Here is a 22793-nt window from a genome sequence, read left to right on the forward strand (position 1 = left end):
TACAGATCTGTCTGGTTCATTTTTGTTAATTCACTGCCAAACTTAGGGGCAGGGACTGCTTCAGTTGCTCTGCCTTCTTCTTGTCTGTGAGGACCAAGGTATAAAGGTATCTATGCAGGGAACTTTAAACTTCACCTTACCCTGGTTTTTCTTGATCTTGACAGATTTGTCGTCCTTTCACCTGGCTGTGAGCAGAAAATCCTTGATTTCTTCAATTTTCCAAGGCATGGCAACACAGCGCACAGATGGCGGGGGGCGGGGCACAGCAAGCAGTGAGAACTGAAGAGCATCTGTACAATTTTAATTAGGAACAAAAAGGTGAAAAAGAGCAACACAGTTTACCAATAGGTGATGATACACCAGAAATATACTGCCAAAGCAGAAGGAAATTGTAGCCTAAAATTCCATCATATCTGAAAACCAAAACTTAACATTTCTGCAATGAAGGAAGGTGACATTACAGAAAGATGAGATAACAGGAAGGGATGAACAGGAATGGAGGAAAGATACAGCAGAAAAATACAAAGCCATTTCAAAAGTGAGCACTTAATTTCTTAGAAGAGAGACATATGATACGTGTTCTTTTTGAGGGGGAGGGGAAACGGGGGATAGAATTCTAGGCCTCATGTTTGCTAGGCAGGCATTCTACCACTGAGCTACATCCCTACCCACCACATTCCTAATTTTTTAAATCACAAATGTATGTTGTGACTGGTGGCTCATGCCTGTAATCCTAGCTACTCAGGAGGCAGAGATCAGGAGAATTTTGGTTCAAAGCCAGCCCGGGAAAATAGTTTCAAGAGACCCTATCTTGAAAAACCATTCACAAAAATAGGGCTGATGGAGTGGCTCAAGGTGAAGGCCCTGAGTTCAAGCCCTAGTACCACAAGAAAAAAAAAAAGTACCCACTACAAAAAAGGGCTAGCTCACAGCTATAATCCTTGCTACTTGAGAGGCAGAGATCAGGAGGATCACAGTTTGAAGCCAGCCCCAGGCAAATGGTTCAAGAGATCCTATCTTGGCAAAATACCTAACCCAAAGCAGAACTGGAGGAGTGGCTTCAGTGGTTGAGCACCTGGGTAGCAAGTGTGAGGCCCTGAGTTCAAATTCCAGTACTGTCAAAAACAACAAAAGAATCCCCAGAAACTTGTTGTTTTGCATTATTCAGTCAGTTCTGGTTTAGTTTTGGTAATATTTTTTCTTTTTTGGAATCTACGTTCGTAAGTGAAATTGCTTTATCATTTTGCTTTCCCAAATGATATTTGCTTTTGTATCAAGGCTACAAGAAACATGTTAAAGAAGTTTCTCTATTTTCTGATTTCTACATAATTGGAATTATCTCTGTTTTCAAGGAAGGTTTCATGACAATCAGGGCCTAGTGACTTTTTTTTGTGGTGAGGTTTTTAATAATTGGTGTTTATAGTGTATCATGCTTTTTTTTTTTTTTTTTGGTGGTGGTGGTACTGGGGTTTGTGCCCAGAGTCTCACGCATACTCAGCAGGTGCTCTACCACTTGAGCCACATTCCCAGCTAATTTTCCTACTGTGTCATATTATTTTTCTAGGATTTTTTTTCCCAGTACTGTGGTTTGAACTCAGGGCCTACACCTTGAGTCACTCCACCAGCCCTTTTTTGTGATGGGTTTTTTTGAGATAGGGTCTCATGAACTATTTGCCCGGGCTGTCTTCAAATTGTGATCCTCCTGATCTCTGCCTCCTGAATAGCTAGGATTACAGGACTGAGCCACCAGTGCCCAGCCTCTAGGAAATTATTCATCTTATCAAAATTTATAATCTAAATATCTTCTATATCTGAAATTCTACCTTGTGTGTACTTGTGTGTGTGTGTGTGTGAGAGAGAGAGAGAGAGAAAGAGAGAGAGAGAGAGAAAGAGAGAGACAAGGTCTCACTATATAGTCCAGACTGGCTTGGAACTCCTAATCTTTCTGCTTCAGCTTCCTAAGTGCTGGGATTATAGGCTTGGAAGGCCAGGCCCAGGTTTATATTCCCTTATATTCACTCATGTTTTGTGTGTGTACTTTTACTTTCCTTTTTCTAGTTAACCAATTTGGTTAGAGGTTTGTTCATATTAGTCTCTGTAAAATATATATATATTTGCTTTCTTGTTTCTTGTTTTCTAATTTATGAATTTCTTTTTTTTTTTTACTTTTACTCACATGTGTATACATTGTTTGTGCCACCTCCTCCCTCCCTCTCCCCCCCACCATTTATGAATTTCTGAAATTATTTTTATTATTTCCTTCCTTGATTTGGGGGACTTACTCTGCTCTTTTTCTAATTTCTTGGCATTTTTGTTCAACTCATGGATTTTCAAACTTTCTTTCCTAATATTCACATTGTGTTCTTCTATGAATTATTTTAACCACATTCTAATTTTGATAGGCAGTATTTTTCCTGTCATTCAGTTTCAAATATTTTAAATTCCATTATAATATTTAAAATTTTCCTAATATATAATAAATATTCTTTGCTATTGCTCTGTTTTTTGTTTTGTCAATACTGGGGTTTGAACTCAGGCTTCATGCTTGATAGGCAGGTGCTCTACCACTTGAGCCACTCTGCCAGCCCTTGTTATTGCTCTTTTTTAATTATTATATTATTGTGGTAAATTGTGACCTTTACAAAAGTTCTTACAATATATCATAGTTGAATTCACACCCTCCATCATTCTCCTTGTTATCACTCTTATACTGTCATAGATTTGGGTCAGCAATTGTGACTTGTATGATTCTGATTTCTTTTTTTCTAAACGTCTATGTGTACCTGAAAATAGTGTGTATTTTCTAAGTTTTCTTAGTTTCTAAGATTCTCCCATCCAAGTACTAACCAGGTCCGACCCTGCCTAGCTTCCGAGATCAGATGAGATCAGGTGCATTTAGGGTGGTATGACCAAGATGGTTAGATTCTAAGACTCTAAGTTTCTACATATTTCCATGAGATCAAGCTTGTTAATTGTCTGATTTCACTCTCCTATGTCTTTAGTAATTATTTGCCCACTAATTTATCAGTTTCTGAGAGATGTATGTCTCCAATACTGTTTAAATTTTTTAAAAAGCATCCTGGTACAGAGAGTCTAAAGGAACATGGTGGAGGGAGGTTGTCAGCAGCCAGCTGGCATTGGGGAAGGCTCAGTGGAGGGCAGAGGGCCCCAGAAGAAAGAATTGAATGCCTCACCACTGGCCTTCAGTGAGTAAAGGGAGAGAAGAAGAGTGAGAGACATGGGATGGGGAAAAAAATATGCTGATGGGGAGAATGGCAAGGAAAAATGTGGAGAAAGATGTGAGGCAGAAGATGTGGAGAAAGATGGGGCAGTACCTGGTGCTTCAAAGGTGCTCACTAAGTATTTGTTGATTGAATGAACTAAGCTGACAGAGAGAGAGAGAGAGAGAGAGAGAAGGAGAAAAGGCAGAGCTAGAGAGATGTGGAGTGGAGTACAGAGAGAGGGATGAAGAAGAAACAAGTGTTAAAGGTGATGAGACAAGAGATGTGGGAAATGTGAAAGGAGGTATCAAGTGAGGTGCTACCACACACACACATATAAAAAAAAAGATGAGAGACAAGGGAAAGAGTGATAAGAAGAGATGAAGATAGGTAGGCATTCATTAAAAGCATTGCTAAGCTGGGCCGGGTGCTGTGACTCATGCCTGTAATCTTAGTTACTCAGGAGGCATAGATCAGGAGGATTATGATCAAAGCCAGCCTTGGCAAATAGTTGAGAGACCCTATCTCAAAAAGGAAAAACAAAACAAAACATAAGAAAGGACTGGTGGAGTTCAAACTGCAGTTCCCAATCATTTGAACTCAGGAGTTCAAAGCCAACCTGGAAAACATTGTGAGATCCAAGAAGGAAGGAAGAAAGGAAGGGAGGGAGGGACGGAGGGAGGCAGGGAGGCATTGCATCACCAAAGAGATTAATAAGCTTTGGTGCTCAGCAGGGGAGGGGTGGTGGGATGGATACTGAACAGAAAACACACTATGCATCTGAGAAATGAGTGTGCTGGTTTCCTCCAAAGCGACAATGGACTTAACTAGCATTGCGAGCAAAGAGGTGGGGAAAGAAGCCCGCAATATTTCAGAGGCAGAATGGACAGGACTTGGAGATTGTTTGAATGGAAGAATTGAGGGAGAAGGCAGAGTAGGATACATCCCAGGTTTTGTCTTAAGTGATGGGGTGGATTGTGTTTCCATTCACAAAGACAGGGTCTAGGAGGCTGACTGGGTTTGGGTGGACACTGATTTTTTTTTTTTTTTTTGGTGGGACTGAGTTTGAACTCAGGGCTTTATGCTTGCAAAGCAGGAGCTCTACCACTTGATCCATACCTACAGTTCATTTTGCTCTGGTTATTTTAGAAATCCGGAACTATTTGCCCAGGCTGGCCTCAACCTGCAATCATCCTGATCTTAGCCTTCCAAGTAGCTAGGATTACAGGTGTGAGCCACCAGCACCTGGTAACACTGATGATTTTGAAATGCCTGCAGAATATTCAGGAAGGGACATCTAGAGGGCAGTTAGATATTCTGAACTCAGCCTCAAGAAATACCTTTGAGGTGGAGCTATAGTTTGGGAACTCATCAGAAAACAAACAGTAATTAAAACTGTGGCTGAGACACCAGTCAACTGAGCCACCTCTGAGGATTCAGCAGGTCCCCAGCTCCATCCATCCGACTTCTCCTGCAGTTGCATTTCCATGGAGGAAAAAGAATCTTACCATGTGTCTGCTCCCCAGAACCTCCAGTCTTTTGGCCCCTGTGCTGATGAAAGTAAGGGTGATGACCTGCTTTTTAATGGCACTGAGGGTGCCAGGCTGAGGGTGTAGCTCAAGTGGTAGAGCTCAAGTGGTCTAGTAAGTGTGAGGCCCTGAGTTCAAACGCTGGTATTACCACAAAAAAAAAAAAAAAAAAAACAGAACAGAGAACTGGCAGGAAGACCCTGCCAGTGATGATGATTACGATAAAAAAAAACTAGTGAAGACATTTGAGAAGAAATTTGCCAGCAATGGCTTCCAGAACACAGAGAAGTAATTCAGCTACATGGTGACCAGCACAAGAGCAGATGCCAGCTCCTGTTAGTGAGTGGAGGGGGTCAACCAAAGGTTCATGGGTTTTAAGTGCTTGTGGCACACTGAAGCTTAAGTGACAATTTCCTTGCAATGAGTTGAATTTCCCTTTGTCCTTGTCACAAGTTCAAAAACCTCACACCTTGTACGATGTAACCATTTGGGGTTCACTTTTAACCTGGGCTAGTATAACTTCATGCAATAAACTGAAAGAGCCAAAAACATTAAACAACAACAACAACAACAACAAAACCAAAAAACAACCCTGTGGCTATAGACCCTTTTGTGGTTCATAAGTGTGGAGACTGGGTTTTCATGTCATTGTGTGAGATATACTGCCCTCAAACCTTGTTACTGTGTCCGTACATTAGTTGTCTATTAAAAAACAGGAAGAAAAAAGGAGGAAAAAAAAGAAAGAAAGAAACTGTGGCCGTGACAGGACTGCCTAGATAAACCCATGACATTTGTTCCAAATTTGTAGAATGAAAGTGTGAGAAACAACCCAGAAGTCCTCCAGAGTGCAGGAGTGAGGGGGCTCAGGCCGGAAGGCTTCATGGTGACAAGATCCAAGATGTTGGTTATGTAGAGTCAGGTTGGTGGCGGACGTGGACAAAGTGAAGTAGCTTCGAGGTTAGGGTATTAGAAAGGCATTTTTGCTAGTGGAGTGGCTCAAGTGGTAAGAGCACCTACCTAGCAAACATGAAGCCCTGAGTTCAAACTCCAGTGCCACAAAAAAAAAAAAAAAAAAAAAAGAGACAGAAAATCTGTTCGGGTTGAGGGTGTAGCTCAGTGGCAGAGTACTTACCTAGCATGCATGAGGACTTTTCTGTTTGTGTTTCATACTGTGGTCCATGATATAAAAAGAAAAAAAGAAAAGAAAAAGAAACAGAAAGGCATCTGCAAGACGTGTAAAGCAATGTTCTTAGTAGATTTATTTCATAATAATAAAAATAGAAACAACCCCATTGTGCATCATCAGGTGAGTGGATTAACACATGTATATAGCAGATTTTTATAATGGAGTATCAATCAGCAATAAACAGGAGCTAACTACAGATGCATGAGGCAACATGGGTAAATCTCAGACAGCACAGAATGAAGGAAGCCACATATAAGAGGATATACTACAGCATCCCATTGATCTAAGTTCAAGAACAGATCAAACTAATCTACAGAGGTATAAAGCAATAGTTGTTTCTGGAAAGAGAAAGGGGCATGGGGGATTTTCTGGGTTGATGAGAATTGCAGTGTCGTATATTTGCTGAAGGTCATCAAACTGTACACTTAAGACCTGTGCATTTTCCTGCATATACTTGTAGCTCATTGCTTATAAATGGCATTAATGTAGACATCAAGGCCACCAGGGGGTGGCAGAGGTTGAAATGAAGGAATCTGGTGAGTCAGATGCACCTTTTTTTTTCTTTTTTAGTGGTACTGGAGTTTGAACTCAGGACTTAGTGTTTGCTAGGCAAGCACTCTACTGCTTGAGCCACATCTCCAGCTCTTTTTGCCTTAGTTGTATTTTGAATAGTCTCACATTTTATGTCAGGCCACTCAATCACCATGCTTCTATTTGTTCTTCCCACATAGCTGGGATGACAGGTGCATGCCACCACACCCAGCTTATTATTGGCTGAGATAGAATCTCATGATCTTTTTTGCTTAGAACCTCAATCCTTCCGATCCCAGCCTCCCGTGTAGCTGATATTACAAGCATGAGTCAATATGCCCAGCTTTAAGTGCATCTGTCCGTCTGTCTTTCTCTCTCTTTTTCTGGTGGGACTGGGTTTGAACTTAGGGCTTCACACTTCCAAAGCAGGCGCTCTACTGCTTAAGCCACTTAGGTGTATCTCTTAATGAATGTGAGTAAGGATGGATGCTAATGGCAAGAAGGCATGACTGGAGGTAGTGGGGTCAGATGCTGTGAACATCAGAGGAGAAGTTCTTGTCACATGGTGAAAGTATCATTACCTAGAAGTCATTCATTAGCTGATGAATATTGATAAGAACTTGGCCAGCAGAGAAATCACCCACATCTCATCCCAACCACACTCCAGCCACTCCATAGCTGGCTGTTAAAAGAGTTAGACCAAGGGCTGGTGGAATGGCTCAAGTGGTAGAGCAAGCATGAGGCCCTGAGTTCAAACCCTAGTATCACCAGTAAAAAAAAAAAAGTCCAAGTCCAGTACATGCCTACTTCAGAACTTTCTTATTTGTCATCTAGGAAGTGTTCTTTTGAAAAACTTTCACTCTTGTGCCATTGAACTGATTAGCCCAACAATTCCCATCCTGCAGGTTAAAGTACCCTAGAGGGCCTCAGAGATAATGAAAGGGGTCCTTGAATCCATACATATACCAGCATTTATTTTAGATGGAGTAAAAAAAAAAAAATCCAAATACTGTCATCAGAATCCACAGCGTTTTTAGCAATGACAGGTTTGCAGGCCTTGGGTGGAGAAAAAAGGCAGGGAGAGCAGGATAACCTTGAGCAAGGTTGTCAAGACCTAGCAATTACCCTGGTCACCTTAGCCCAGGTTTGGGAGGAGTAGAGAATCAGCATACCCTGAGCACCTGTTGTAGTGAGGCCTGGAAGTTTTCAGATGTGACTCCCATTTTATAGATGTGTAAGTAGTGGGACCAGAACTCCACTTAGGCTGACTTGACTTCTAAGTCACCTTGTTCTGGTCATGGAGTACTATCATATGACTGCGTGTGCACTGTTAAAATATAGAGTTTTATCCTCAGGCCAGTGGCCTATTTTAGATCCCTACTAGGGTTAACCTCCTCTCGTTACCCACAGTAGGGAGGCTTCTCACAGTTGAAATAAAAGAGACAATTTTCTCCACACTGACTTTTTAGATTGGGGATGGTTGTGAAGGTAAAGTAAGGGACAGGACAGAAGCTGGAATTGAGGCCCAGTGAAGAGCCAAGGGCGCCTCCCATGCTCTGTGACCACCAGGGGGCAGCCCTTGCCTTGTCATGGTACCTCAGTCCCACACCCTTCAGTTAGATGCTCTGCTGGACAGTGACTGAGTGGGTCCTTCCCAGATTAGGTGGCTGAGAGGACTTAATATGTTCAAGATCATGTAACTAGTTTGTGAACGAGCTGGCATTTGAATCCAGCCTGTCTCCAAGCCAACAATCTTTTTGTTTTCTTTCAATATTGGGGCTTGAACTCACGGCCTTCATCTTGAAGCACTCCACCAGCCCAATTTTTTGTGATAGGGTTTTTCAAGATAAGGTCTTTTGAACTATTTGCCTGGGCTGGCTTCGAACTTCAATCCTCCTGAGCTAGGATTACAGGTGTGAGCCACCAGTTCCTGGGCCAAGCCAATAATCTTAACCTTGAGATTACTACTTCTCCAAAAGAAATTTGCCAGTCAGTGCGGCAATGGGTGGGAAGTGAACAGTTGACAAACATTATTTCAAAACAGAGCTGGAGGCTGGGGGTATGGCTTAAGTGGCAGAGTGCTCATCTAGCAAAAATGAGGCCCTGAGTTCAAATCCCAGTATAGCCAAAACAAAAACAAAGAACAATCAAACAACAACAACGAAACAAAGCTAGAAACAAACACAAAGAAAAAAAAATGTATTAATTTAAAAAGAGCCAGAAAGAAAGTGGGTGGTAAGGGGTGAGTCCATGTTCTATCTGGCATATTACACTAATGATTCTTTTCTCTTTCCTGTGTTATCTCCCAGGTGTGTGGCATATACTTGTACTAATCCTTGTATAACCTTGGAGCTTTGTGCAATGTGATATATCTTTCATTTGTGTCTGTAAAATATATCTTAAGTCATGAGCAGTACTGTAGATTACCAATAAATGCAGTTAAGTGGTGAATAAAATAGTAAGAGTGAATTTCCCAGTGGTAAGCCCTTGTAGAAGGTACCTTTAATAGAGATTTGAATATACATGAGTCCATGCTCCTCCATCAGTAGCATTTAATCCTGTCAAACCACCCCAGTCAACATTATCAGGGCCATCCAATGCAATGCAGCTTCCAAAGTCCCCAGCAACCACCCTACCACCCAACTACACACACCACCAAAACCAATCAGTTTGCTTCTCCTAATCCCTTCAATTTGTAAAGAAATCCTAGAGCAGCCCTGGGGAAGGGCCAGCCTAGAGACAAAGAGAAAGCCTTGGGCCTAGGCATGACTGAGCAAGGAGGAGGGGATGGAGGCTAGCTTCTGGGCCCAAGAGGTCTCCTGGAGGCTTATTCTGGGTAAAAAGCTGGTCTTCTTGAACTTCAGAAGGTGGGGGAAGTGGGGGAACCACATCCTGGTCTCACCCGCCCACTCGCCCTTCCTTGTGTAACCAGCCACCGAAGCCCCTCCCTGCCCCTTGCATGCAGGCTCCTTGCCCACAACTGTCCCCTCAGAGAGACCCAAGCATTTCCATCTGCAGCATCCTCTGTCCTCAGGGAGGCATGCATTTGCTGCCCTAAGTCCCAGGCAGTAGAGGTCCTTGGCAAGCGATGTGTGAGCCCTGATTGTCCTAGGAATCTCTCCATCCCCATCTGGGGACCAAAGGCCAGGCCACAAGTAGTTGGTCAGTCCTCCTCCACCCAGACCTCACTGCTGAGGTCCCCCTCACCAACTGGGACACCCTCCGACATGGCCTGGACGCTGTCGCTCATCTTTATCATGGTCTATGCAGGTGACAGGACCCTAAGGGGTGTGGGACTGGGAGGAGGGGGAAGCGGGAGGCTGGATTTAGATGCTGCAGGGGAGCAGGGTTGGTGGGGCCTGAACACTGTGGCTTGAGAGGTACATTGAGGAAAGTGCTCAGCTTTCCTGCCATAAAGCCAGTGCCCATGGATTCTCCTGGTTCATAGTCCCTCTAGGTCACACACTCCTCCCTGCAAGGGTCATTCTGAGCTTTCATCCCAGAGCCCTTTTCTTCTCAGTCAGCTTCCTAGTAAAATAAACTTGAAAGGACCAGTAAAAAGGGCTATAAGGAAAGACAAGCTAAAAGGAAAGGGCCAGTAATTTAGGTAATTTTTTTTAGGGTTTTAATTTGGTATATCAAAATCTATTAAACTAGGCTTATTAGCTAGGGTCTAGATACATCATTAGAAGTTTGGAAGCCTAATTAAGCCTAAGATAAATTTTTTAGTGAAATTGATTTTAATTAATTGAGAGACTGTAAGTATCAGGCATATTCATTAACTAATCACAAAGCTTCTCAAAGTAGATTCCAGGCCCAGTTTCAGTCACACCTAGGAACCTGGAGTAAAGTCCCAAGACTCTCTCCAGACCTCTAGGGTACTGCCCAGAACTTTTTTTTTTTTTTTTTTTTTTTGGTACTAAGGTTTGAACTCAGGGCCTACCCCTTGAGCCACTCCACCAGCCCTTTTTTTGTGATGGGTTTTTTGAGATAGGGTCTCTTGAACTATTTATCTAAGCTGGCTTTGAACCTCAATCCTCCTGATCTCTGCCTCGTGAGGAGCTAGGATTACAGGTATGAGCCATGGGCACCCAGCCCAGGCCTCTTTTTAGCAAATACTCCATGGCAGATACCTGTAGTCCCAGCTACTCAGGAGGCTGAGGCAAGAGGATCACTTGAGCCCAGGGGTTCAAGGCTAGCCTGAGCAGATGCTAGCTCAAAAACAAACAAACAAACAAAAAACTAAAAACTTAAGTCCTTCAGATAATTTCCATGTACATTCAAAATTGAGAGTCACTGAATTAAAATGATTGGTAAGCTGGGCATGGTGGTTCGTGCCTGTAATCCTCGCTACTTCGGAGACTGAGACTGAGTGGACTGCAGTTTGGATCACAGTCCAGGTAAACAGTTCTTGAGATCCAATCTCCAAAATAACCAGAGCAAGATGGACTGGAGGTATGACTCAAGGAGTAGAGTGCCTGCTTTGTATCTTTGCAAGCACGAAGCCCTGAGTTGAAACCCCAGTACCAAGAAAAAAAAATAAAAAAAGAAAGAAAGAAAATGACTGAATGACTGGTAAATTTTTCTCTAATTAGATAATTTAAGCAGAGATTTTAGTAATTGTATTTTAATCCATTGATATAGGCAATAAATAAGGATCTCAACCAACTACAGCTGTGTCTTTTTTTTGGCTGGTACTGGGGTTTCAACTCAGGGCTTCGCACTTGCTAGGCAGATGTTGTACCATTTGACCCTCACTTCCAGTCTACAGCTGTGTCTTTGCCTGGAAATTTAATTAGGTAATACTCTAACAAAAAACAAAGGAGCAAGGGTAGTTTACTACAGAATGTCATGAATACTAAAATAATACCTGGAATAACATAATGCCCATATTGGTTAAATAGGCGGGCACGTTCATTAATAAGCTTCAGTTACACTGTGGTAGGATAAATTTCAGCAAGACAAGTTATTAGTGAAGGTAGCTGGAGAATGATGGGAGAGGATGATGGGAAATAATTTGAAAAGTAACTTAATATGCAATATTTAGGAACTAAATTTGTAAAGAGGAAAAGGTTTAATGAGGCCGGGAGCCAGTGACTCACACCTGTAATCTTAGCTACGTGGGAAGCTGAGATAGGGAAGATCCAGGTTCGAGGCCAGCCTGGGGAAATAGTTCACAAAACCCCATCTCCAAAATAACCAGAGCAAAATGGCTGGAGGTGTAGCTCAAGCGGTAGAGCTCCTGCTTTGCAAGCACAAAGCCCTGAGTTCAAACCCAAGTCCCGCCAAAAATAAAAAAATAAAAAAAGATATACCCAAAGTGGTTATCCTGTGTCTTCTATGGGGAGGGGCAGCTGAACTTCTACTCTAAGCTCTTTTGCCTTTGGAGTAACTGGAGTGACATTTCTCTGGGTCTTTTCTCTGCCCACAGGATCCTGTGCTCTCTGGGTGTGCCAGCTCCCTGAGATTCATACCCAAGAGGGCACCACTACTCTCCTGCCCTGCTCCTTCAATGCTAGCCAAGGGACACTAGCCATTGGCTCTGTCACATGGTACCGAGATAAAGTGGCCTTAGGGAAGGAGGTGAGCAATATGACCCCAGAATTCAGGGGCCGCCTGGCCCCCACTTCCTCTTCCCGATTCCTCTATGACCACCAGGCTGACCTGCACATCTGGGACACCCAATGCCATGACGCCGGCGTCTATGTGTGCAGAGTGGAGGTGCTGGGGCTGGGTGTCGGGACAGGGAATGGGACTCGGCTGCTTGTGAAGAAAGGTGAGGCACTGGGAGGTGGTGCTTCCTTGACTGAAGGCCCTGATTGTCTCTGTAATTCAGGAATTCCCGTTGCCCTGATTTACCAGCCCCTTCCTCTCCAGGACCTCTTCAGACAAAGACCATCATGGTGCTCTTCCTTCGAGCTGGACTCTATGCCCTCAGCTTCCTCTCTGTGGCCATGGGTAGCACCCTCTATTACCAAGGCAAATGTGAGTAGTAGAGTCAGGGGCAATGGAAGAGATGGGAGGGGCAGTAAGAGAGCTGAAGGAGGGAAGGACAGACACCAAGAAGACAATAGCTTCAGGACTGCGGTACTGAGAGGCTCCTGTCATCTCTCCCACCAGGCTACTGTCATACTGGAATACAATGTACTCCTTGGAGAGCCTCCTAGAAGAGATTCTAGACCCCAATGATCCTGACTCTCTTTAAGGGACCCCAATAAATCCTTCCATGCTCTACCACTACCTCCTTCTTATGAGTCTCATGTGTTTTCTTCAACATTCTCCAAATGCCCTAATATGCCTCTCTCTGGTTCTCCTGGTTCTTAGCCTTCCCTTCCGCCAGATCTGTCCTGGAAAGGTCTAAGGAGAGACTCTGTGGCAATTGTCCCTAGAGTCCCTCCTGCCATCACCCTGGAGCTCAGCATACCCACCTCTCCCAGGTCCAGAGGCTGAGGCTGGGGCTTCTGAGAAATGGAGATTATCAGAGCTGATTATTCCCATTTATCAATTGCCCCTCTGGCCAGGCCTACAGATTATGTTATGAAGGGAGTGTAGGCCCTTAAATACCCTTCTTTACCCAATAAGTAAGTATTTGGCCCCGGAGTGGGTAGAAGGGCAAGCCACTTAAGTTTTGACAGTGCTCATTTCTAATGTGACCTTGAGATGGACTGAGAAGTCTGAGACATAGAAGTCATGAGACCTTTACTGGAAGAACCACAGGATGGCCTTGCCGACCTTCCTGGGGTGAGGGAGTTATTTGGGGTGCTCAGGTGGATCTGTTCTTGGCAATGCAGGCATAGTCGGTGCTGGGGTCCTCCTTTATGCCTTCCCCTTCTCCATCGACGTGGTCACTGCTGGACACTGGCAATCTCTGAAGAGATGCATAGTGGGGCTCCTGCTCTGGGAGCTGGGCCTGGTCAGGCAGAAGGCCATGATGGGAGGGTTCTGGAGTGCCACCCTTCCATCCTTCCCTGAGCTCTGCCTCCAGCTCCGCCTTTCTTCATCACTGTCATTCAGGCTCCCTTTTTCTCTCTGAAGCTTCTCTCTCTTTCTCTCAGTTTTCTCTGTCTCTCAGTTTTCTTTCTTATTTTCTCTTGCATTTGTTTGTCTGTCTCATTTCTTCCTTCCTCTCCCTTTCTCCTTTCAGTTTTATTTTCTCTGCACTATTTCTTTTCTTATTCTCTTAGTTCTCTCTGCCTCTCTCTTATTTTCCCCATCTCTCTGACTCCCTCATGCTCCTACTTTCTCTTCTCTTTTCTCTTGGCTCCCAGCCCCTGCTGTCTTCCATCCCTATTTGTGCTCTCTGTTATGGGCTCTCTCCATCCTCCTCCCCTCCCCTTGCCCCCAGACTCACCTGGCTCTTCTCCAGCCTCTTCACTGGAAGAAAAGAAGCAGTTCAGTATAGTCCTCTCCTGGTCTCCCACCCTCCTCACTGGCTCCCCAACTCTCAATGGGCATTTCCTCAATTTTTGACTCCCCTGGTGGAAACCATGGCCAAAGCCCAGGCCTTCTGGACACATTTCTCTCACCTCTCCCCCCCTGCTCCCACCATCCTCCACACAGAGCCTGTCAGGTTTGATGGGACTTTTGTCCCAGCAGTAGAAAGAGTGTGGGTGTGTGGGCAGGCAAGTGGCTGGTGACTGATAGATGTGAGGGTAGGGCTTACCTCTCCGATGGAGCCGACACAAGCAGATGGACACAATGATCACAAGGAGAAGCAGAAGCCCTCCCAGCCCCAAGCCCCAAAAGAGTGGTTGATGGTCCATGTCTGTAGGGAAGAGAGATAAGTATTAGAGGGTCCATTACTCTCTTCAGCTTCCCCCCCTCCTGGTTGGTAACAGTTTCAGAGGCAGACTGTCAGGGAGATTCTTCATTTCAGACCTCAATTTCTCACTTCCCACCAAAGATGCATATTTCCTCATCAGTTACTCGGCCTCCTATCTGAGACCTACCTCCCCTCAGTGGCTTCTCCATATAGTCTCTGTCCTTTCTGGGGCTTCTGGGAAGCTCCTTCCCATCTGTACTCACTGATTCTAAGAGGTCCTGATCACCTGCTTATGAACTGCACACACCACATTCTACCCATTATTCTCTGAGAACTCACAACCTTCCCTATACAGAAGCGAGGTGCCCCTTACTTACTCAACTGCCATTGACTGTTGCAATCTGACATGGTCTGGGAATGAGAACTGGCTCTGGAGGTCAAGAAGCCTAGTAGCTGTTCTGCTAGGCTTAATGGCCTGGGCTAATCATGTGCCTCAAGTTCCTCATCTGTGAAGCATGGGGTCCTCTATTACAAGCCTCCCCTTAGCGGAGGAGCCTCATCTATGCCTGCACTGGACACCTTAGACTTGTCACTGCTAACCCTCATAACAGCGTAAGTTATGACAGTAATCCTTTCCTAGCCTGAGACTCAAGCCCAGACTTGAATAAGGACCAGCCTAGAAGTGCAACAACTGGAGTTCAAGATCAGATCTATCCAGTTCCAGAGTCGCCTTCCTTCCCTCCCCCTTCTGTCTGCAGGAGGGGCCTCTCCAGCACTGGATAGTTGTAGGTGATGGAGAGAGGCTGATAGAGGGAGAGAGTCATGGTTAAGGTGAGTGTGGGGACTGATAGAAAAGTAGAGAGGAGGGAGTCCCGTGCCCCCAGTTGTTGGCACTCAGTGAGGGAGACCCTATTTGTTTGCTGTGGAGAAGTGGGGCAAGGAGGAGTGTCTGAGGCCTATAACTTCCCCTCAGGCTCTTCCTGCTCCTCAACCACTGGTTCCTGTTTGAGGGCAAACAAGGGGGTTGCTAACTTCACCACAAAGCCAGATGCACTGAATATACCCTGAAACCAGGATCCTTCTAGGTTTAAGAGGAATGCTGGGAGGTGGGCAAGCAGTAGCCCAGGTGGAGCAGAAAGCCTGAGGATGGTCAAGAGGGCTGTAGGTACAGAAGTGGATTATTTTTAACTTCTTTGGAGAGTCTTGAGGCTAGGAGGACAAGTCTCAGAGGACAGAGGATTCCTCTAGAGCTCACGGAATCTCTAATCCATATTCTGCCTCCCTTCATTTTAGCCTCACCTCACTCTGGGGTGTGCCCCCCTCATGGTTTTGCCCACCAAATCCCTGCCCACACCCAGCTTATCCATACCTTGTGGCCTGTAGTGGGGACACATTCAACCAGTCAGAGCCGCCTGGGTGGAAATAAGAATGGTTGCCGCAGACATTCCTGCCCTTTTCTGGCTTTAACTTCTCTCCTCTCTTTGGAGGCCTCCCCAGCATCTAGGAGAGGAAGTGCAGCTCTGACGTCCAGGGTGACAACATCTTTTCTTTGAGGCTCCTGCATGTAACTAGGGTAGTCACCCCCCACCCCCAGCTCCAGCCATCCTATCTATTCTGCTGCAGTCAGTGAATGCTCACCTCCTCCAGGTGCCTTCCCTGATTATCTTGTTCCCAATTACCCCTCACCTTGCATCTGCTGACAGCTCATGATCTTAGTGTATGTGAGTGGACACACATACTCTAGCTCCTACCTCGGACAGAACTCTGGTGGGTTTGGGGTGACCTCTCCTAGTGTCCTGCAGCTATATCCAGTTGGGTACTTGTAGCTGGCCAATTAACAAGCAGGAGAGCGAGAGGTTGGCTGCCAGACTAGATCTATATGAACACTATTGACAAATGTAGGACAGAAAATGGATAAAAAGTTGGTGGTGACAAAGTAGGTATGGATAATTTAGGAGGACTTCCTGCAGGAAGCCCCATTTTGGTATTGAGCACAGAACTAAGGGCAATGGCTCAAGGCCCTCTAGACAGAGACTAGTGGCAATGTGATGGAGAGGAAGAGGAGTGCTGGAGGACTGCAATTCAGTCTTTTATGAGAGTGAAAATTAGGAACTCAGGTGGAGGCAAGGGGTGAGGAGACCTGGTATCTGTGTCTATATGCATCTGTGTTTTGTTTTGAGACAGGTTCTCACTATATAATCAGACTGGCCTTGAACTCAAGATCCTTCTGCCTCTACCTCCTGAATACTGAGATTACAAGCGTGCACCACCACCCGCCTGCATTTGAGTTTTGTTTTCCAAATTCAGGAACTTTCTGCTACTTCCTCCTCTCACCCCATCCTCAGTATTCCTCCTGCAATACAGTAAGACAATGTTCAGTGTTTTGTTTTGTTTTGTTTTTTTACATTTTATTATTAAAAAGTTCAAACAAAGGAAAAATGAAAGAATTGCACAATAAGGGCTGGAGGCATGGCTCAAGTGGTAGAGTACTTGACTACCAAGCACAAGGCCCTGAGTTCAAACCCCAGTACTGCCAAAATATTTTTTTTGTGTAGTAAACATATCCCTAACACTTAGTTTCTATAAATAACATTTTTTGTATCTTCTCTAATCACATACTTATCTTCCTTTTCCTATCTGTCAGAGTTGCAAACATAGTTTGTGCCCCCTCTGAACCCTTTAATCTGCTGATCATTGAGTTCAGAATTTATTTCCCCATTTCTTTTTTTTGCCTGAAGAAGGCAAAATTTGCATATAGTGAAATGTACAAATCTGAAGTTAGTACTTGAGGCTTTTTTTGGATTGAACCTGGGCCTCATACTTGCTGGACAAGCACTGTACCACTGAGCTACTCCCCCAACTGGTCCACTAGTTTCTTAATCTCTCTGTGCCTTGGTTTTATTGTAGGGTTTTTGTCAGGATTAAAGGAATTATTATGGATAAAGTATGTAGATCAGTGACTGGCACATACTCGGTACTATTTGTCTTTTTTCTCTATTATTATTATTGTTATCCAAACACACACAGATGTCATCAAGAAAGGGAGGTGAGAAGGCTGGTAGAGTGGCTCAAGTGGTAAGAATGCCTTCATAGCAAGCATGAGGCCCTGAGTTCAAACCCCAACCCCACAAAAAAAAAAAAAAAAGGAAAAAAAAAACCAACAGCAAGAAGGGAAGGTAACCTGGGACCACTTCCAGCTTTTTCTTGGAATTGGCCTTTTTCCCCTGAAGTTCTCTATTTCTTCCTTTCATTTGGTCCTTGCTCTTTTGTTTGGCTTACTCATTCATTTTTCCTTTCTTTCATTTACTCACAAACATTTAGTAAGCTTCTGTGAATGGATGGTTCCCATCTAGACTGAAGCTTTTTTTTTCAGTACTGGGGATTGAATCCTGAGGCCATATGCAAGCTAGGCAAGCAAGTGCTCTACCTCTGGAACCATCCCCTCAGCCTTTTTGTTTTTGTATTTTATCTTCTTTTTTTTTTTTTTGAGGTATTGGGGCTTGAACTCAGGGCCTCCATCTTGAGCCACTCCACCAGCTCTATTTTTTTGTGAAGGGTTTTTCAAGATAGGGTCTCAGAACTATTTTCCGGGGCTGGCTTTGAATTGCAGTCCTCCTGATCTCTGCCTCTTGAGTAGCTAGGATTACATGCGTGAGACATCGACGCCCGGCCTGTATTTTGTCTTTAAGGTATGTTCTCCTTAACTTTGCCTGGGCTAACCTTGAACTCAAGATTCTCAGTGTGTACTACCATACCTGGCTTGGACTGAAGCTTTCTGAGGAGGGGATGTGCCTCATTGCTCTGTCTTTACTCTTTGTAGCAAGGGAGATAATGCTCTGTTTCCATTCCTCCTCAGTGAGTCAGCAATCAGTGGTGATTCTGAGGCCCCCTTTATGAACTGATGCGCACTGGCTTAACTCTGCCTTTCTCACCTGATACCAGGGTGCTGGGGTGAGCAAAGGAATGGGAAGAGGTCAGCCCAGTGTGGGGATAGGTTCTTTTCAGGGACACAGACACCCATCCCTCAAGACACCAGTTCTTGTCCTCCTACTCCAGCCCTTGATATCTGGAAGGGGTTTGCAGCCCTCTCTCCAGCTCCCAGTCCGGGGTGCAGAACTCACACCACATTGGAGACCTTGGGTTCTGTGTTGTTATTACAACCTGGCTGCTTGGCTTTCTGCAAGCTACCTTCCCTGCCTGGGCCTCCCTCCCTGCTGAGCAGGAGAATCTCTAAATCTCCTCTACCTTGAAAGCCTGACTCTCTTAACTTCTTCCCCAGTTCAGAGAACCCAGGCATCCAGCTGCCCCACCCCAGCTCTGGGTAAACAGGAAGCTGGGTGAGGGGAGCAGGGGTGTGCGGAAAGTCCCAGCCAGGTGTGTGGGTCTATAGGGAGAGGGTGGCCCCACCCCTGAGGTATGAAAGCCCCCTGACCTGGCCCTGGTTCAGAGTCTGGATGGGGGCATCGGGGCTGCAGGGTCGGGGTGGGAGGCCCCAGGGGAGGAGCTGCCTCCTGCTGGCTGTGGCAGGAGCCACTTCGCTGGTGACCCTGCTGCTGGCAGTGCCTATCACTGTCCTGGCTGTGCTGGCCTTGGTGCACCAGGAGCAGGGAGGACCGGTGAGTGGCTGCAACAGGCCCTAGAGGGCTGCATCTTGTTCATGTTCACTGACCTCTGGCTATGCTTGGGATCTTTTGGTGTCTTGTAGGCACCTGGTTCAGTTGGTGGCTGTTCTTGTAGGAAATGTCTTGTCTGTCTCTTTGCTGACTCTTTTTCCATGTTCCTGTGATGCTGTTGTGTCCTGATATCTCCAAGCACCTTTCTGGTTGTCTGTCTCCTCTCCTCTTTCTAAGACACACTCAGGCCACTGCCTCGCTCTGCCCAAGAACATATGCCTTACTTGCTTTCCCTTCCAGAGAGGTGTGTGCTGGGGGTAGTGCTGGAAACCTCAGGCCTGGGGCTTGGGTCCATGATGGGAGGGGCAGAGTTGGCATCAGCTGAATCTGAACACTCCAGCACTCTGACCCCACCCAACCAGGTAATGGAGATTGCTGCCCGGCAGCAAGGACTGGATGAGAGTAGACCATCTCCTTTCCTGCCCTCCAGCCTGTCAGCAACTCCCAGCTCCCATCTGCGTTCCCAGATACCCTCTACCTCCAGGAATCCGAGCTCCCTATCCCGGAGTCCTGGCGCCCGGTCCTCTCAGGGGGAGCATGCATGGGTAGCCACCCTGCCCCCGATCGTGGACTCTTCTCCAGTTCCAAGATTTCAGGAACTGTCAGAAAAGGAGACAGAAACACATCTCAGCCCCAAGCTCCCTGCTGCCCACCTCATAGGTAAGGCTCTCCTAGGCCTGAATCAGCGTTCAAATAGTCCAAGAATGACAGTTTTGCAAGCCCACAGTGAGTCCCTCCGCTCTGCTATTCCAGGGCTGGGTTTCCCAGCCTCTCATCACCTCCTTTCGCCCCTTGAAGAGCCCACCTTTGGGCTCGCGTACCCCTCTACCCTCCCCCCGCGCGTCCCCATTCTATCTTCTTGGATCCCCAGGCAGATAAAAGCCGGCCGGGGTCTCCCTGTTGGGTAGGCAAGTGTCCCCTAAGTCACTCATTCTGTGCGTAGCATCATCCCTCGGGCTCCTCCCCTGTAGGTTCGCGCAGGGCGCTAAAAGTCGCGCCCCTCCGACTCCTGCCCACTCTCGCTTAAGTCCAGGGCCAGATGGCTCTTCTCAGGGTCGGATTCTCCAAAAGTCCACTGGCCCATTTCTCCGCAGGCGCTTGGATGAAGGGGCAGGGGCTAAGCTGGGAGGCGAAGAAAGAAGAGGCGTTTCTGAGGAGCGGGACGCAGTTCTCCGGCGCGGAGGGGCTGGCGCTGCCGCAGGATGGCCTCTATTATCTCTACTGTAACGTCGGCTACCGGGGCCGGGCGCCCCCTGATGGCCGAGGCCCCCTGGGCCGCTCGGTCACGCTGCGCAGCTCTCTGTACCGGACTGGAGGCGCCTACGGGCCGGGCACTCCGGAACTGCTGCTCGAGGGCGCCGAGACCGTGACCCCAGTGCTGGACGGTGCCGGGAGGCCCGAGTACGCGCCCCTATGGTACACCAGCGTGGGGTTCGGCGGCCTGGTGCAGCTCCGGAGCAGCGAGAGGGTGTATGTCAACATCAGTCATCCCGATATGGTGGACTACAGGAGAGGAAAGACCTTCTTTGGGGCGGTGATGGTGGGGTGAAGGCTGCCTGCGTCCCTGGAAAAAAACGACTGTATGGTGCGAATGTGTGAATAGGTGCAGATATTGGGGATCCAGACGCTTGGGATCCCGTGGCAGTGGGAAAAATGTAGAAGACTGTTTGGAAACTGATTTTGAGCCTGATGAAAATAAAGAATGTAAAACTTTAGGGCTGCCCGTGAGGATACTGAGATGCTAATATCCTGGGATTGAACCCAGGGTCTCCTGTATGCCATAGCGGCAGACACTCTACCACTTTGAGCTATGCCCCCAGCCCTGTTAACCTGTCTTAATTCCGGGCAGTGCACTGGGGTGGGTTAACTACCATTTATTTTTCTTGTTACACAAAACCATTCATACATAGCACTGCATATGGCCTTTGCTCCCAGGGATGGTGATCTGCTTGTCCCACCCACCCCTGCCTCTAACTGCCAGGCTCCAGCATGAGTCCAGTAAAAGGGGAGTAGGAACCTTCTCAAACCCTGAAACAGCCAAACATCCTGATTCTCAGGGTCATGTACTCTCCACTATGCTGTTTCTCCTGGATCCCGCCCCACCGTGAGAGGGGTCACTATAGAAGGCAAGCACTGCTCAGAAAGGCACAGTGGCAGAGGAAAACCCTGGTATGGCTGAGTTAGGAAGTACTGCAGAGCTCAGCAGCTCTTCCCTGCTGGCTGCCTGACCAACAGTCAACTTTTCTCCAAGGAGTACTGTCCAGGCTCATGGGGTCTGAAGAGGGGAGGCTGGCAGAGAAAAGAGGGGAAGGTGTTGGGGAGATGGAATCAGACCAGGGGCCCTGTGTTGCCCAATGACACCAGAGAGAGGCCAGGGAGGAGAGGGCGGAGGAAACTGATGCCATGGAGTCCTTTCTAGGGTGGGATGGAAAGTCCTCTCCTTTTGTTCACACTATGTTTTCTTCCCCAAAGTGGGCAAATGTGGAGACCCATAGGATGAGTAACAGCAGTCCCCCCACGCCATGACCGACTTTCAGCACCAGGCCTATCTAGGTCACCCATCCTCACAGCATACCACATGTTTGGTTTTCCACTCCCTACAACCCAAGCTGAAGAAGTCCAACTTCTGAGCCCACTCTCTGGGGCTCCACTTCCGGTTCCATATTTGTCTTTGACTCCGCATCTAGAAGAGCCTTCCTGTAGGGTGGGAGGGTGATAAAGAGTCTTTGCTTGGCCAAATTTTCATCAGGCTTCCAAATCTTCTCCTAGGCCTATTTGTATACTTCCTTATTAAATAGTTTTAGTGAAAAGCCCTGTTAAGGTCAGCTTAGCAAGATCCCGCCTTCCTCTCACCTCCTACTCTCTTGACATCTGATCACTTTCAGGAGTATCAGGTCATATTCCTCATCCTCCACCATCCCCTGGGGGGGATGTCTGATTGCCCTGGCCTGTCGGAGCAAGTATATTTTCAGACCTGTTTAGCCAGAATCCCCCTACCCCGATTTCATTTTCCTTTTAGTAATTTTCCATCCACTCAATCCCACGCTGCTCCTTGGCTATCAATTCCCACTTGTCCATGCTGTATTTAGAGTTGAGCCCAGTCTCCCCCACTGCAAGACCCTATGATAGGTGCAATGGTCCATGCACCTGTCATCATGGTTTGAATTAAGTCTTAGTATGCTTTTAACAGTGCTATTGAATCCATTGAAAAAAATATATAATACATATACATGAATATGTATATATATGTATATACATATTATATATATATATAATATGCTGGGGATCTAACCCAGGGCCTTGAATATAATTTTTTGTTTTGTGGAGCTGGGAATCAAACCCAGGCCTTTGCACGTGTTCTACATGCTCTCTACCACTGAGTACATCCCCAGCCTGAGTAACTTTTTTTTTAATGGGGTGCTTTTCTCTTTGTATATCACCCACCTCATACTCCTCCCTTCATCATTTGCTGAAAACATCAGTAAGAGACCAAAGTTGTCTTACTTTGTTGTTTGTCTTACTTCTTGTTTTTTGGTTTTTTTCAATGCTGGGTCCATTGAACCCAGGGCCTTGCACATGTTAATTATTGCCCTCTCCCACTAAGCCACACCCCTATTCCTTGTTTTTTATTTTCTCCAGTCTTCAATTTTACCCACTGAGAGAATGGAAAGGGATAGGTAGTTGGTTGCCAGCTAAATGAAGTACGGCTGAAATCATTGAGTGCCTACCATGTCAAGTACTGAGCTGGATGCCAATAGAGGTGGGGCCTTGTCAAGTGCCCACTATGCATTATGTGTTCTTATGTCTGATTCACTGGTTTGAGGTTGACTGGTTCAGGTTGCATAGTTAGGACACAGCTGAAGTTGGGGAGTGACTGAAATTGAGTATTTT

General features: G+C 46.2%; 3 protein-coding genes, 1 non-coding gene and 1 pseudogene across 8 annotated transcripts; 3 read left to right on the forward strand and 2 right to left on the reverse strand.

The window, feature by feature from the left end:
- Positions 1-228, reverse strand: LOC109690394 (large ribosomal subunit protein eL38 pseudogene; annotated as a pseudogene).
- A 5126-nt stretch (positions 229-5354) lies between these two features.
- On the forward strand, positions 5355-5458 carry LOC141410665 (small nucleolar RNA U13). Its single transcript, XR_012435489.1, has one exon. It is a non-coding gene; the product is annotated as a small nucleolar RNA U13 (small nucleolar RNA).
- Positions 5459-9410: 3952 nt separating this feature from the next.
- Positions 9411-12707, forward strand: Ncr3 (natural cytotoxicity triggering receptor 3). 2 transcript variants are annotated; one of them, XM_074082557.1, is made up of 5 exons: positions 9411-9737; positions 11899-12050; positions 12126-12243; positions 12345-12452; positions 12588-12707. In XM_074082557.1, the coding sequence occupies exons 1-5, from the start codon at positions 9695-9697 to the stop codon at positions 12632-12634; spliced, it is 468 nt and encodes a 155-aa protein (XP_073938658.1). In that variant the 5' UTR covers positions 9411-9694; the 3' UTR covers positions 12635-12707. The 2 variants fall into 2 exon arrangements, with proteins under 2 accessions (XP_073938658.1, XP_020025276.1); XM_020169687.2 differs by having other exon boundaries at positions 9415-9737; positions 11899-12243.
- Positions 12708-13149: 442 nt separating this feature from the next.
- Lst1 (leukocyte specific transcript 1) lies at positions 13150-15759 on the reverse strand. Of its 3 annotated transcripts, none has more exons than XM_020169690.2 (4): positions 15599-15759; positions 14131-14232; positions 13819-13841; positions 13150-13377 (listed from the first exon to the last, which is right to left on the reverse strand). In XM_020169690.2, exons 1-4 carry the CDS (start codon positions 15621-15623, stop codon positions 13231-13233), a joined length of 297 nt encoding a protein of 98 aa, XP_020025279.1. In that variant the 5' UTR covers positions 15624-15759; the 3' UTR covers positions 13150-13230. The 3 variants fall into 3 exon arrangements, with proteins under 3 accessions (XP_020025279.1, XP_020025278.1, XP_020025280.1); XM_020169689.2 differs by lacking the exon at positions 15599-15759 and adding an exon at positions 14607-14717; XM_020169691.2 differs by lacking the exon at positions 15599-15759 and adding an exon at positions 14417-14576.
- Positions 15760-16724: 965 nt separating this feature from the next.
- On the forward strand, positions 16725-20617 carry Ltb (lymphotoxin beta). 2 transcript variants are annotated; one of them, XM_020169681.2, is made up of 3 exons: positions 18540-18845; positions 19265-19562; positions 19997-20617. In XM_020169681.2, the coding sequence occupies exons 1-3, from the start codon at positions 18684-18686 to the stop codon at positions 20449-20451; spliced, it is 915 nt and encodes a 304-aa protein (XP_020025270.2). In that variant the 5' UTR covers positions 18540-18683; the 3' UTR covers positions 20452-20617. The 2 variants fall into 2 exon arrangements, with proteins under 2 accessions (XP_020025271.1, XP_020025270.2); XM_020169682.2 differs by lacking the exon at positions 19997-20617 and having other exon boundaries at positions 16725-18849; positions 19492-19562.
- Positions 20618-22793: the final 2176 nt, after the last annotated feature.

The sequence above is a fragment of the Castor canadensis genome, chromosome 8 (genome assembly GCF_047511655.1).
Source record: "Castor canadensis chromosome 8, mCasCan1.hap1v2, whole genome shotgun sequence".
Lineage (NCBI taxonomy): Eukaryota > Metazoa > Chordata > Mammalia > Rodentia > Castoridae > Castor > Castor canadensis.